Source organism: Topomyia yanbarensis, chromosome 2 (genome assembly GCF_030247195.1).
Source record: "Topomyia yanbarensis strain Yona2022 chromosome 2, ASM3024719v1, whole genome shotgun sequence".
Taxonomy (NCBI): domain Eukaryota; kingdom Metazoa; phylum Arthropoda; class Insecta; order Diptera; family Culicidae; genus Topomyia; species Topomyia yanbarensis.
The window spans coordinates 13,227,486-13,243,487 of NC_080671.1; the positions used below are offsets into that span (position 1 = coordinate 13,227,486).

At 38.0% G+C, this 16,002-nt stretch overlaps 1 protein-coding gene across 12 annotated transcripts in view; it reads right to left on the reverse strand.

Annotated features, from left to right (window-relative positions):
* Window positions 1-4,778: 4,778 nt before the first annotated feature.
* LOC131682346 (uncharacterized) overlaps window positions 4,779-16,002 on the reverse strand; it is a 318,536-nt gene continuing 307,312 nt past the window's right edge. For 11 of the 12 annotated variants that reach the window (XM_058963749.1, XM_058963739.1, XM_058963740.1 and 8 more), the window contains 6 exons: window positions 15,716-15,808; window positions 15,254-15,405; window positions 15,016-15,187; window positions 14,725-14,952; window positions 14,464-14,656; window positions 4,779-6,717 (listed from right to left, as the gene is read on the reverse strand). In XM_058963749.1, coding sequence (XP_058819732.1) covers window positions 6,612-6,717; window positions 14,464-14,656; window positions 14,725-14,952; window positions 15,016-15,187; window positions 15,254-15,405; window positions 15,716-15,808 — 944 coding nt within the window. In that variant the 3' untranslated portion in view covers window positions 4,779-6,611. Of the gene's footprint in view, window positions 6,718-14,463; window positions 14,657-14,724; window positions 14,953-15,015; window positions 15,188-15,253; window positions 15,406-15,715; window positions 15,809-16,002 lie in introns of those variants that run through there. The other variant, XR_009304069.1, reaches the window with a different exon arrangement.

Below are 16,002 nucleotides of genomic sequence, written 5' to 3' on the forward strand. Positions count from 1 at the left end.
GTCCACAATACCATTTTCAAACTTATTGTTTATGGTCCATTTTATATTGTCGACAACACTCCCAACAGCCGGTTGTCCGGAGTTCAAGTTTTTTTTCGATGAAACAAACTCTCGATAAACGGTTACCCAGAGTTTGAACACCTTAACATCCAGAACATTTACATATCCTACAGTCAAAAAACTCGACACAGATTTTTCATTAGGGCCTAAGTCGCAGTGTGCTGAAATGGAGAAAAATCAGTTTAAATATTCTACGATACTTTTTTAAATGTAGCTTTTATTGTAGATATAAATTATTTTGGGCCCTATTCTAATAGTCACGTCACCTAGTGACTACAAGGAAATTTTCTTCTAGTCACTAGGTGACGTGGCTATTAGAATAGGGCATTTATTGCAAGGTTTTTCCTAAAGCACCTATGGTTAAACCTTATATAACAATATAACAAAAAATGTGATTCCTATATGTTTTTTGTTGGTAGAAATTAAAATAATACAATTTTCCAGTCGTAATTCCGCCCTTCAGAATTCGCCGTTTGCGAAAAGGCTATACCGTAAACATGATTTTTAGAAGGGCGCGGTAAATGAGCTAAACTGACTCTGTCTTGCTTGGTAGGGCCGGAAAAATGGGCGAGCTCGACATAATATGTTTAATAGGGCTCAGTAAATGGACGCACAGAAACCCATTGCAAATGATAGGGCGCGTGTACTGCCCATAATCGCAAGTCAGTCTCATCTTCTATGGGATTCTCTATCTACATGGGACTGACTTGCGATTACAGGCAGTGTATCTCTTCTTCAAATTTCATGAAAATATCGAAATATTCGAATGTTTGTGTGCAACAGACAGGATAAAGGTAGATATTATAATATAATACAACCGTAGTTTACCGGAAAATTTTGAGAATAATAGTCATTCGTCCTAATTCTGTTCGAAACTGTAAATTTCGCCTTCATATTCTATTTCAGAAGAAGGCCGTACGTCGAATCCTCGAAGAAAAATGCATGTTTCGTCGTTTTGATTTCTTTAATTATTAATCGAACTAAAACGAATTTTAATAAATTTGTACCACTACCTTGTAGTATTTTAGTAGCATAATGTCATAATAGCGATAACTCAATTTGTTTACATTTGTGAATTGGGCCCTAATGAAAGATCTATGTCGAACTATTCAAACTTTTTATGACTAACAACGCACCCACTACCCAACCCGTGGTACTTATGGGAGTGTCACTGAGTCGGGGCCTTCCGTTAAGTAAGTATTACATCAACACTTCCTTTCTCGTATACCAAATTACGGTGGATCTCAGACGCAATTTGAATTGGACTGGATCAATTGTTATTCCCAAACAATGCTCCTCAAGTAGTCTGGCTGAAAATGAGAGTCATCAGACTGCAATCTACGAAGTATACCGTGGTTACGCAACGCAACGCAATACCACAAAATTTACCACAGTTTTTATATGAAACACCCTAATCTTAGGTTTATTGAATTATATAAGCGTATCCTGGAACGTCCGGCATATTACGAGATTCATTTTACGCTATTTTCGTTTATTTTCACGTGGAAAATTAATTTTCTAGGCTCATCGGTGCATGACGCGCTTTAACCCACCGATAAGAGATATTCACCCTTATCCTTGTTTACGATGAATGCGAGATTCGTTCGAAAGCAGTTCGAACGAATAGTAAGCCCATTTGATTTTGTTGTCGTTAACGGGAATACAAACCACTTTCGAACGAATCTCGAATTCGTCGTAAACAAGAATAAGGGCGATTATTTGGAAAATATTCAGAAATATAGTTTTAAAAAACTTTCTTTTTGAGAATACACAAGGTCTGTTTCGTATTTTTAGTTTATTCGGAAAATAGACATAAAAAACTTCACGTGTCTACAGTTTTTGAACCACAAAACCAGGGAGGGAATACACCTCAGAGCGAATAATGAGAAGAATAAAAACGCTCTGTGCACTTCGCATATGAACCACTGCTCTTCTCTTTTTCAATATACCTCTTCACTTCGATGTGTTTTGCTCCCACGTGTGCATTCTACTCCGTGGCTGCACACCTGAAAGAGTAGAAATAAAGTGGCACTTTAGTGTGCATTTTGGTCCCATGCGCAAAGAAGCAGTAAGAGCAAGCAAAACGTGTTAAAACGTCCTTCCGGTTAAACTTTATCAGAATTGTAGTGTGATTCGCCACCCTCGCTGTTTGCCAGTAACGGGAGGCACAAAAAAGTGGCTCTTCAAGGTGACTCTTTGTGCGGAATTGTGCATCTCTTGGTGTACAGATCTTTCTCTTTTTCGTTTTCAAGTTTCTCTTTGTGCGGGTGATCTGCACGTCGCAGTGTTTTGCGCTGCTTTTTTTCATCAGTGTATTTCGCTCTTTGTGCACAATGTGTGTGCAAATAACAAGTCTGCATAAAACACGTGTGTTCAGAATGACAGCTGCAACCAAAATATAGTAGAACTCACTGATTCAACTACGAGAAGGATAGGTAGATTGCACGCATACAAAAAACTGGAACAACAGTTTGAAACTGTGAAGTAACTATAACCCGCTCTACACGCGCTGAAATGTAAATGTATGTAAATGTGTTAATTCTCCGTCCATTACTGTATTTTACTCACCATATTTATTTTATTCGTTTTGTATATTTTTTCATTATACTCATTTTATTTATTTATTGTATTGATTTAGATGTATCCTATTTATTTTACTATTTATTCACCTTACTTATATCATTCATTTTATGCATCTCATTCATTTTTGAAATTACTTTTTTAATTATTATTATTTTATTCATTAGTTTCATTTAATTCATTTTAATTTTTTTCGTTTCATTATTTTTCCGTTTTATGCATTGAAAGAACAAAATTGTGATAAAAAAATTTCTCATCTCACTTATAATTAAATATAATTAAATATATTGGGTGTTCAACCACAAGTAACGACTTTTGATCCCTATTACTTACATGATTCTGTTAAATTTTATTAAGATATAATATGCTTTCGCAGTTAAGTTACAGACTGGTAACTACTCAATTTCAGCAACAAAGCATCAATTACTACGCTACCTAAACATGATTCCTAAACATATTTTAGCTTTATCTGGAGTGGCAGTTGATATCTGTGGTATTTGGTATTCCATAACGATTTCATCTATTACAATAAGTTTAGTTTACGGGTATGGAATCATTCCAATTTGCTCCGGTGGGTTTTGGTTCAATTAGTTGCTTGCTTTGTGTAACTTCAAGTTATTACTGGCCTTTGATATTTCTCCCGAAGATAGAATCAACGTGCCAGAAGATACTACATTAAACAGCAATCAGAAGCGCATGAGCTGGACTTGATTTCCTCATCAATTTGCTCCTTATGTGAAGGTCATTTTCAATCAAACAGCAACCTAGCATGCTCTGGCTACATACCCCTTATAGCACATATTGTCACAAAATACGCAGAAACCCTCCTCCTAATATTACACCATATATGAATGTACCTTTTGAGGATCATTATTTGATTGCACGTTAATATTTACTGAGATATAGTGTACTATATTCCGGTAAATAATAAATTTCAATTCACAAATACAATTAAAATTTAGAATGTAAAATGCCATCATCCTTAAGTTAATCATTTATACTCAACGTATAAGCTAATATTGGTTAGAGTGTAAATGGTATACCATAAAACTCACTTGCGCTTCAAACCATAGATGGCGCGGCAAATATTCCGGGCATAAACTTTACTATTCGTAACGCGACGTTACTAATGCCTTGTGTTCTTACTAATTAGTCAAGACACACGATACTACCACAGTTGATATCGAGATGGGAATTTCGAATTGGATGAAAACTCGATAGAGTTCTTTTCTCATAACGCCTCGCATAAAGAATTTATGCAAGAAAAAATCGTGAGCTTGGAACTAAAAACTAACTTATACTGGAGTAATAAATATAGCCGAAATAATTTATCCAGTCACATGTCCAGTAAAATCCATATAAAGGCAGGATACGGTTTTCTAGCAATTTACTAACGAATTGCTTTTTAAAACGAATGTGATTTGCATTTCGAAGACTGCAAAATCAAACGGGATTCAATTCGTCGTTATGCAGAATAAAGCTGTATTTGAATAGTAAGTGTCCATTTTAACAATGTATATGCTTTCGAAGAACTTGAAATAATTGAAGAGCCTTACCATTCTGAATCACCATAACAAATTTGTAGAGCAATATCATCCAAATGGAAAGAATCCTGTGTGATTCATTATGATGAGCCTTGCGTAGTTTATATTTAACGGAAACAGCGGCAAATCTGTATTTCTTTGCGGTTTGGGACTATATTTCTGGTTAAAACTTAACACTTTTCAGTTATAATATATCCTATTATTTACAAATTCTCCACCTTCGCTCAATTTTTTTTCGATAACATTAGTAGTCACTAGTGCCAAGTTATTGGAAAATTAGTACGCCCCATTACTTACCCCTCTGCGTTCCTTGAGTTACACCGTCTTACCTAACGGCATTGCACTTGTTTGCACTGTCCGTCCAAAGAAGGAATGCCGCCTTGTGGTCAGCAGAAAAACCACACGAATAGCGCCTCGGCACCAGTCCAGCAGTATCGTCTGCTTTCCAAAATGCTTCACTTTGGAAATAGAGATACTACCAGTTGTGTTCTCTAGCTAGGCTAACAAAAGAAAAGCGAAATATTGTTAGAATTGTTAAATGTTTGCCAAATTTAAAAAGCAGGAAAAAAGACAAATCAAACGCACCAGAAGCAGTTGTTTTTAAAATATGACTTTTTAAATATATTTTCTTTTTTTCCTCAATTAGTTCTGTCAGTTCCTAACGCGGATATCCTTAGCGAATGAATGAATCTGTCTCAGCAGTTTTACTCGCTATTGATTATTACCATCTCTTCAAATCCGACCATTGTTATCATACTACTGTCTCGTGCCTGTGTAGGTCTAACTGTTGACTCAAATCCCTACCATCTGCTTGTGTGGAACGGAATCATAAGCGTTAAAATTTGTTGTCAGTTTTCCATTCCCCAAATTTACAATCTGATTTGTTGGATTAGATTTGCCTTAGTGGTAAAAAGCTACTAGGTAAGTGAACTGTTTGTTAATAGATTGATGATTTTCTTTGTAAGTTTTCCTCAATTAGTTACAAGAGTAGTTTGTCAGGTGTAGTAAGATTAATTTGCCTTTTTTTTAGCTTGGTTGAGTGTAATGAATGGATCCTGATGTTAAGATAAGCCTGAGGTTGAATGTGAAAGCAAAGTTTCTTCTAATGAAATCTCTGATATTCGATTCAGAGCTACTGTAATTTTCTCTCTATTGACTGTTGTTGTTGAACCTTAAATGTTGGTTTGAGGTGCTTGTGTGTGCTTGATTTGTTCTCTATTGTTTGGCGTTTGCGATTGAGAACTTTTTTTTTCGACAATTGTGTTTCAAGATCAATCTACGGTCATCCACGATCAATTTGAATGATATTTTATTGGCATCGCCAGAATTTTTTTTCCGGAGGCGTACGGAAGAAAATGGTAGTCATTACAAGATTTGATTTGTTATCTTAAAACTTTGCTTACGATTAGTAGGATAAATCAATATGATTTAATAATAATTAAGTGGTTATGCAACGTGTTACCATTCGAAGTACTAGAGCTTGTTAAACGAGTCTGTTGGAACATTAGAACTTACTATACAGCAAAAGTATTTAAGTAGTACTTCTAACTACTAAAATGACAATCTAAAAACGGTTAACTCCTATTTGGGTACTGTATTCTTGCCAACTTGAACAAGTATCTAGAAAGTGAGAAGCCAATTGCCTAGATTTTGGAAACGAAACGATCGATTGAATATAAAGCTTAACCATCTCGATTGTTGGTAAATCTAACGATAAAAAAATACTTTTCTTAGTTAATAGGTTCATTAAAAAGTCAAAAACACTAAAACAATTTATCTACCATTGGCTTCTAAGATCGATGCGCAACAGAAAGAAGAAACTATATTCTCAACTAACAAATCTAGATATGGCGTTTTCCTTCATCAAAAACTTCCACTCCTCAAATGAGGTGGATAAACTTAAACACTTGTGTCAAATTCCTACCTTAAAAGCAGTATAAAATTAACTAATAACTAAATTGGACGAAACATGTTTTTTTTCTTCTTTCAGCTACTGCTTGACGAAGTCACATCTATTCCCATTCTTTGATTAAGCACATTTCATGATTATTGACTTATTGTAGTTTATTATTTAGTTTCTTTCGCAACCAACCCACGAATGACAACAACTAATTAATCACGTTCACACGTACTTTCCAGTAATATTTGCTTTAAAGCTGTCCTTGTTATAAAGATCCCATTTGCTGGTTCAAAAAATTAGTTTACTTAATATTTTGCAACAACATACTCGCCCACATTCACATTATTAATATTACAATGCATCGCCGGACAAAACACGCATCAAACACTGTTCTACATTCAAATTTGGAGATGTTCGGAAACAAACATAAAGAACTAGAAAAATAGCCACACAATATTTAGGGATCAATAGTAGTCGCCCAAAGCTGTTGTTGTCGTTGTCGTCGTTATCGACGGCTGCTGTTGATGTCAGCCGCTGTTGTTCACGTGTTTCTGTACCTGGTTCAGAATGTCGTTGCATTTTTCATACATGCTGGTGCTGTTGTTCAGGTTGATACCGTCGCCTCCGATGTTCCTGCGGGTGAAAACGATTACAAAATTTAAGGTGAAACATATGAGATTGTTTGTTATGTTGTTATAATCTTTTACAATGCAATATATACCCCTTCCCTAGGTTGATGGGTTTGACGGCTTTGAAAACATCAAGCATATTTCGTGCATCAGCGCTAAAGAACCTCTGACAGACAATTGCTTTGAGGGACCATTCATAAACCACGTAGACCGAAATTTGACATTTTTGAGTGCCAACTTCTTTAAGCCCTTGGCTCCCTTGCCGCCGTCATTTTTTAGCCGCTCTACCCGCCCTTAAATCGCCCCTAATCGCCCAAGGAACGCGTCATTTAATCGCCCTTAATTGCCTAATATGAAAATTACAAATAATACTTATTTTCGGATTCATTATCTACTCACATAAACTTATCACTACACTAAGTGATCACCATCAAACTATAGGAAGAATCAATGGTGAAATTGGCATTGCACACCAAAACTTAGCACAATATGACTTTTATTAAGAGTTTAGGTCAGATATCTTGTTCCACTATATTTACACACGATTCCACAATTTCCCACATTCGTTGGCTAAATGAAGTGCACTAGACAAACAAAATACAAGCGAGAACACGCCAATTGTATAAAAAAACTATTTTAAGCTTCAGCCAAACATGAACAGCCATGTTTGAAAAACGCAAAAACAATCAAGTCCTTTTCAGCCGCCAGAAAGTTTGTCTAAGTGTTGAAATCGCCTTTAAATTGCATTTGCAAATTGCATTTGTTCCTAGGGGCAATTAGCACAGGCGAGTTGAGTTAAACGTCAAACTGTTTAAATCACCTGACCATGCTAGTCCGCATTTTTTTGACCGGGAACCGATGAAGACTCAATATTCTCCGCCAGGGTCATCCCGGCGATAACGTATACTGCATGCGACGGGGTCTGGGTCAATTGGCATAAAGTCATTTGGCATAACGGTTATTTGGCATAATGGTCATTTGGCATAATTTTGAGAATTGATTACACTGAAGGTCATTTGGCATAACGGATACTTGGCATAACGGTTATTTGGCATAATGGTCATTTAGCATAATTTTGAGAATTCATTACACTGAAGGTCATTTGGCATAACGGACATTTAGCATATCGGACATTTGGCATAATTTTGAGAAGTGATCACACTGGTGATCATTTGCCATTTTTTCAACTACAGGGAAAACACATAATTTAAAACTCTTCGAGAAGGCAGGTAATTAATTCGGCATAATTTTAAGCCGCGCTATTGCTGAAGGTCTTTCCGTACAAATATTTTTATGTTAAGGAAAACAGTAATTTAGCATAACGGTCGTTTGCTCTCGGATATGCGGCAAATCCGCATTGCACTGGCTTCGCCCCAAGTGCTAGAGCAGTGTAACAACCGACGTTTGAATACGTTCATTCAATAAATCGTTTGAAAAACATGACCACAAATGCGTGACGAATGAATAAAAATTTAAAATCACGCTAATAAAAATAAAGAAAAAATGACCACAAATGATAACTTTACGCTTGTCCGGACATACCGCAGATTCAGGTGATTCGCATTTACGCATTCGCATTCGACTCCTGCGTTGCAGAAGACAAAGAGTTAAGTAGCCGGGAAACTCTACGCATATTCATTGACCTTACTCCACGCTTTTCTAATCTTTCTTACTTCAAATCCTTGCTCTGCCTTGAGTACTATGGCTCTTAATATTTGAAAAATACTTCACCTTCCAGTCCCTTGCTGATTATATGTCGTTACAATATAAAAAACCTAGAGGTGCAATTGTGCCTTTCTCATTTCTCCAAACTATTATTTAATAGCTGTTTCGTACAATATAACATTATGGAAATGTCTTTCATTCTTATTACACTTGGTAAGTATATATAAGAGCACGTTTTTGCATTCATCGCGGTATCGGTTTGAATCAGAGTTTTCTATGTGATCGCACTCCACAACCCGTAACTCCGGAGCCGGAAGTCGGATGGAGATAGAATTTAATATCAGTTTCCGGGGATGCAACACCTTTCATTTGAGACTAAGTTGATCAAATCGGTCTAGCCATTTTCGAGAAACGAATATAACCGTTATTCTGAATTTGGACACTTCAGGATCCGTCGATGGTGGCCAGTGTGGCCAAAGAGACTTTGAATGACTGTTGGGGACCTAGATCTACAAATTCAACAGGTGTGTTTACATTTTGGAAAAAAAATCACCTTTTTACATTCATCGCAGAATTCGTTAGAATCGGGATTTGCTGCGTGATCGTACGTACCCTGTAATTCAGGAACCAGAACTCGGATCCACACAAAATTCAACAGCAGCTGATGGACCTTTCATTTAACATTAAGTTTGTCAAAATCGGTTCAGAAAATTCCGAGAAACCGATGTGGACAAATCAACAAATTTTGTTTTGTAACCATACTCTTCAACTCGTAATCCGGAACAAGATGTCGGTTGAAAATCAAATTCAATAGCAACCTATGGGAATATTATACCTTTCATTTGAATCTTAGTTTGTAAAAATCGGTTCAGCCATCTCCGAGAAACCGATGTGTACATTTTGTTAACAAATCCGCACATACACACACATACATACATACATACATACATACATACATACATACATACATACATACATACATACATACATACATACATACATACATACATACATACATACATACATACATACATACACACATACACACAGATATTTTGCGATCTAGGCGAACTGAGTCGAATGTTATATGAGACTCGGCCCTCCGGGCCTCGGTTAGAAAGTCGGTTTTTGGAGCAATTGCGTAACCTTTCTATATAAGAAAGGCAAAAGAATAATATTTAATTAGCTTAATCAACATGAGTTCAATGTTATCTTCATGTGATTATATTTTGAAATGTTGGTGGAATGGGTTTGAAAGTGGAGGGAATGGGGGGTTAGTAGAGTGGGAGTGGAGGATGCGTCAGAAATCCTTCATCTTATTTCGGTATACGGGGTGGATGAAGGAAATGCGGGCGTGAGAGTGGTCCAAGGGGAGGGGAGTGAAGAAGGAGGGAGGTGTAAGGGCAAGGCGGAGGGGGGGGGGAGGGGCGGCTACGCAATACTCAACTGCATATTTTGCCTTCCATTTGAGACTTGGTTTGAGAATATCGGTTGTCATCACCGATGAACCGATGTGACTTTAATTGTGGAATATGCCCGGAATTCCGGACTTCCGGAATCGTCGATAGTGGACAATATATTCAAAGAATGTTTGATTGGCAATCAGTGATCTAGAACTGCGATTAGAAGTAATTTGGTGACCATTTCAATAGTTTTTAGCCTCTGAGGTATTACGATTGTACCGATTTATATGAGAAATTCCAGTATATCCTTACTAACACCCCTGTAACTCTGGAAGTAAGAATCAGAACCGAATGAAATTCAGCAGCAGTCAATGGCATTACTGTATCTTTCATTTGAAATCAAGTTTGTAAAAATCGGTAGAGAATTCGTTGTGGAATGGGTATGATATTAGCTTAGAAACTTGGCGGGTTCCCCGGGGGCGTCATGAACCGTCATAGGTGGCCAATGTGGTCAAAGCTGCTTTGATGGACCATTAGTGATCCAGACCCGCAAACTAGAGTAATGTTATATCAATTTTAATATGTTTAACATCATTTGAACATCATGGTGGTACCATTTTATATGGGAATTTGCTGTGTGACCGCATTCTTCAACCCGTAACTCCGGAACCGGAAGTCGGATCAACTAAAAATTCAATAGCAGCTTATGGGAGCGTTATACCTTTCAGATGAAACTAAGTTTGCGAAAATCGGTTCAGCCATCTCTGAGAAAATTGTGTGAGTTTAAATGACACACACACATACATACACACAAAGACATTTGCCGATCTCGACGAACTGAATCGAATGGTGTATGACACTCGGCCCTCCGGGCCTCGGTTAAAAAGTCGATTTTTACAGTGATTGCATAGCCTTTCTTTATATTAGAAAGGCAAAAAAACAAATGATAAAGTTAATAATTCGAAAGAATAGCTCATGATATAAAGAAAAATAAATTTAATTATTGTAACATTGTATGGAAAACCAAAACTCATTGGCAATCATACTAATAATAGCCAAACAAAACATACGTCGGGTGGATCGCAGTTCTACACTATACTTTACTAAAACGTATGTCAAAGCAAAGAATCCAAATTTCAAAAATGAAACTCAAAAGAACTGCTCATATTTAAAAGAAGGTAACATCAGTTATAAAATGTTAGATTCACTCGAAATGTAATCAATATTAGGTAATAGATAACACATTATTATTATTAGTATTGCTTAGTGCAGCTTTAACCTTATGGGTCACTCACCTGATTGACTACACATTCGTATGTTATGCCAAATGACTTTCAGTGAGATCACTTAGCAAAATTATGGCAAATGTCCGTTATGCCAAATGTCCATTATGCCAAATGTCCGTTATGCCAAATGACCGTTATACCAAATGTCTGTTATACCAAATGACCTTCAGTGTGATCAATTCTCAAAATTATGCCAAATGACCATTATGTTAAATAACCATTATGCCAAGTGTCCATTATGCCAAATGACCTTCGGTGTGATCCATTCTCCAAATTAGGCCAAATGACCATTATGCCAAATAACCGTTATGCCAAATGTCCATTATCCCAAATGACCTTATGCCAAATGACCTTTATGCCCAGAGATGCCAGATTTGCAGACAAGTCTGCAAATTCGCAGACTTTTAATTTAAGCTGCAGATTTTTTCGATGACGCAGATATTTGCAGATTTTTCCGTTTGGTTGCAGATATTTGCAGATTTTTTAGTTTGGTTGCAGATATTTGCAGATTTTTGAATATAAAGGCTCTTGGTTACACTAGCTTGCCGAACATTTTTTGTACTTCCCAGACTTTTAAAATTATTATTGCAGACATTTGAAAAAAGTACCTGGCATCTCTGTTTATGCCAAATGGCCCGCTCCCCATGCGACGATATTGTTTTGTGTGTTTTCGCGACTCGTACGGCTATCACATCTATCGTAGCCATAGTGCAGTATCTCCTCTCCCAAGTAGCATTTTTGCTTTTATAGCACACTGCAAGAGCGTTATGAGTTTTAAGAAGGGCTTCAAGAGCGCCTTAAAACATCAATTGTTACTAGGGCTGCTCTTTTCTTTAGATGCCTTCTCAGCACTCTCAAGCATTGTCCGAATTGCCTCCACTGTCGATACTCCATTTCGGAATCCGAACTGCATATTCTTCGCCGTACGGTGTTGATGGCCAGGTAGTTGGATCGTGCTTCGGAAAGAGACCCTTAACGAATATCTTTAGCTTACCAGGACACTTTTCAACTGGTGTAGACGGGCCCTTCATTTTCGCCATTACAACTCGGTACGCATCCCCCCAGCGCTTAACGTGAACTTCTCGGCATAGCTCCTTATGGTAACAGGTTGATTAACCTTCCGGAAGTCGCGCTAGTGTACTGAGTACACGCTGCTCTGAAAATCTAGCGAAATCGTTTTAGCGCACCAGCAGCTGCTCATTCAGTGGGCCATTTGCGCGACTTCCGGAGGGTTAAACATTGTGCAAACATATTTTAACATCAGCTTTGAGAGAGAGAGAGCTAAAAATTTTTTTACTGTTTATTGCGGCAGCCATCTAAGCGGATAAATAATTCTCGGGCCACGCAGAGACTCAAACATGGAAACATGCATGCTGTCCGAATCACCACTACTGCATAGCTCGTGCTCTGATTCTTGATCACGTTTGCGTACGCATGGAAGTTTGTGAACAGCAGAAAACGCGCTGGTGGCATTCCAGTAAATGTTTATCTTGGAGATGCCAGTGCGCAATCCACAGCCGAATCCGTAGACCTTTTCGCAGAACATTTTCGTGGGGTATTCATCAACCCAGCTATCTCTCCGTCACAAGAGTATATAGATACATTATCAGTCTCCCTAGCTTGAATATGACTGAAGCAGACGTGTTGAAAGCTCTATCCAGTGTCGACCCATCGAAAGGACCAGGCCCGGATTGTTTGCCTCCGATATTCATAAAAGGACGTGCACGATCATTGTCATTGCCGGTCAGCATTATTTTTAACCGCTCAATCACTGAAAGCGTCTTCCCGAGTGCATGGAAACAAGCGACTATATTTCCAATTCACAAGACTGGAGACATTCATAATGTTGAAAATTACAGAGGAATCTCACTTTTGAACTGTTTTGCTAAAGTCCTTGAAAAATTTGTTTACAATGAGATGTACGTCGCTGCTTCTCACATCATCGACGAAAGTCAGCATGAATTTGTGAAGCAACGTTCTACAACTTCAAATTTGATGATGTACACTAGCATCTTGGTCCCCTCTGTTGAGAAGCGTCAACAAACCGATGCAATATATTTTGACTTCTCGAAAGCATTCGATAAAGTACCTCACAACATAGCTTTTCTGAAACTGCAAAGACTAGGAATTCCTGCGTGGTTAACGGGATGGTTGCAATCATATCTGTCTAGTCGGAGTGCTTTCGTTGAAATTGGTTCAACACGTTCTAGCTTGCTCGACATGCCAACCGGAGTCCCTCAAGGAAGTCACCTAGGGCCGCTAATTTTTATTTTATTTATAAACGACATTTGTGCTCGTATCAAATCTGGAAAACTATTCTTCGCCGACGATTTGAAGATTTTTCGTTCCATTGTCTCTGGACTTGACTCTGTTGCACTTCAAGATTATGTACTTAATATTGAACAATGGTGCCTGTTGAATGGTATGCAGATAAACTTTGACAAATGTGAAATGATAAGTTTCAGGCGATCATCCACTCTATCTTATTATGAGTACTTGCTCCAAGGCCGCGTCATCGAAAGAGTGGACTCTATTCGTGACTTGGGAGTGTTTTTTGATAGAAAGCTTAGCTTCTCGGATCACATCACCGCAACGACGGCGAAAGCATTCGCAATGCTTGGATTCCTGAAGCGAAATACCGCTGGCTTTAACGATTTCTACGCGATAAAATCTCTATATTGCGAATTGGTGCGAAGCATTTTGGAGTATGCTGTGCAAGTGTGGGCTCCACATCACAACGTCCAAATAAACCGATTAGAATGCGTACAAAGATGTTTCGTGCGATACGCTCTAAGAAATTTGCCGTGGAACGACCCTGCCCATCTACCACCTTACAATGATAGATGCATGCTGCTTGAGTTACCGACGTTAGAGTTCCGCCACACATTCTTGCAAAGAATGTTTATTTTTGATATGTTGTGTAATAACATTGACTGCCCAGATATTCTTGCACGGATTAATGTGTTTGTACCTCCTCGCGCTCTAAGGAACCGTCCTCTTTTGTGGATTTCTAGACATCGTACTGTTTACGGTCAAAACAATCCTGTGGATAGATGTTGCTACAAATTCAACGAAGCTTCACATCTGTTCGACTTTAATGTCACCAAATCTAGTTATAAGTTAGCTATTAGGAATTTTTAATTAATTTAGAATGTATGTTCTATTTTTTTTTAATAATCTGTACGGTATCTACCGAAGATCGAACAAATAAAATAAAAAATAAAATAAATAAAGTGTTGGTTATTGGACAAGGTATTGTGCGCTCGAGGTTTACCTAGTGGCCTTCCTTTGGTATATAATTTTAAAACCCTAAAGGGCATTTTAGGTCAAATTTATTGAAGCTTGAGAATTCTACCCTAAAACGAAATTTTAATGCGAGTGAATGTCCGCTCTCACCTATTGGTCACCTTCGTCAACATGTTCTGCGTCATAATGACCGCATTCTCTAGTTCCTTGATCATGAGTGAATTGTTTCTGCCACTTCCACCGCCAGATTCATCGTTGGATTTCAGCCGCTGGTGCAGCTGTATCACCGAAGTCGTCGTTTGTACCAACTGATTGATAATATTGGAGCAGAGTTGATTGGTCACTAGAAATACAGGAATACACGAAATCAAGCTGGATAAGGTGAGAAATCGGCTAGATTGCGCTACTCACAGTCAGCGTTATCCAAATCGCCATCCTTGATCATACTCTCCATCTCCATATTAGTGCTGGGAGCTTTCTTCGCATTCAGGCTTGCATTCACGTTCGCTATTCGTTTGTGCTCCAGTGCAATGCTTCGTGGGCGGGGTGGTACAGCAGGCTTCACCGGTATTATACTAACCGTACTGGTTGGCGATTCCTCCGAGCTGGATTCGTCCTGTGTCGCAGATGCTATGTTTACTGAAGATGAAGAGGTAAATTAGCTAATTTTATTATATTTTGGAAAGTGAGCTTCGTTCATACCACTACTATAAGCATTCTGTAAACCTTTCCGTCGATTGATGATCCCAGCAGCACTGCGCGGATTGACGTACTTCCCGTTGTTACTAGTGCCGTTGACTTTGTTTTGTGAGCTAATGGTTGGTTTCATAAGTCCTCCCCGGGTTGCTGCTGATGGTTCCGGTTCAGAGTCGCTCTGTGGGAAAAAAGTTACAACGTATTAACAACTTAAGGTTTCAACATGCATTGACTATTAACTTACAGCTTGATTTAACATGCCAACAGAAACGCTTCGGACCCCCATTCCAGAGGATAGGGATGCTCCACCTTTCCCAACCGAAGAGGTACTTCGTTTGGGCACATTCCGTTGCTGAACGATGTTACGGCTGCTGGGTACTGGTTTATAGTTAGTAGCTGTCGAGAGTAAAACTGTGATCAGTAATTCTTTCGGTGCAATGTGATTTGCTTTCCGTTAAAACGCTTTCCGATTTACACCAATAAGCTAGTAAAAAAGAATTAAATATTTCAAAAACTCAACTCTTAAAACAATTTGTGTCAATGATCTTTTTTTGTTTTCAATGGGTGGTAATATCCTGTTTAAAATTATAGGTAAAAAAGTGAATAAACTCAAAGCAAACTGTTAAACTGGAAAGTCAAACCGAGCTTAATTCTAGTATGTAGCCTTAGAAACTAAGATTTTTTTTCTGTGATATTCTGTGTTTACCTTTTCCCATACTCAAATCGCTAAGCGAGCAAGCACGTCTAATCGATGACTCATCACTATCTTGCGCAGAGATTAAGCTTCGGGGATTACCGCCTACAACGGAACGTATTCGAAAGAAGGAAGGAGGCGCGAACAGGCCACAAAAATCATGTATGATTCGGTTTGTTTTCCGTTTGTTGCGGGTCGAACATTAGATTTTTGTGTTTTTAAGGAAGAGAAGAAAATATGTGGGAAATCGAGAGAAATGTTTAATTTAGAATCATCTTGAAACCATTTTTCATTCAATT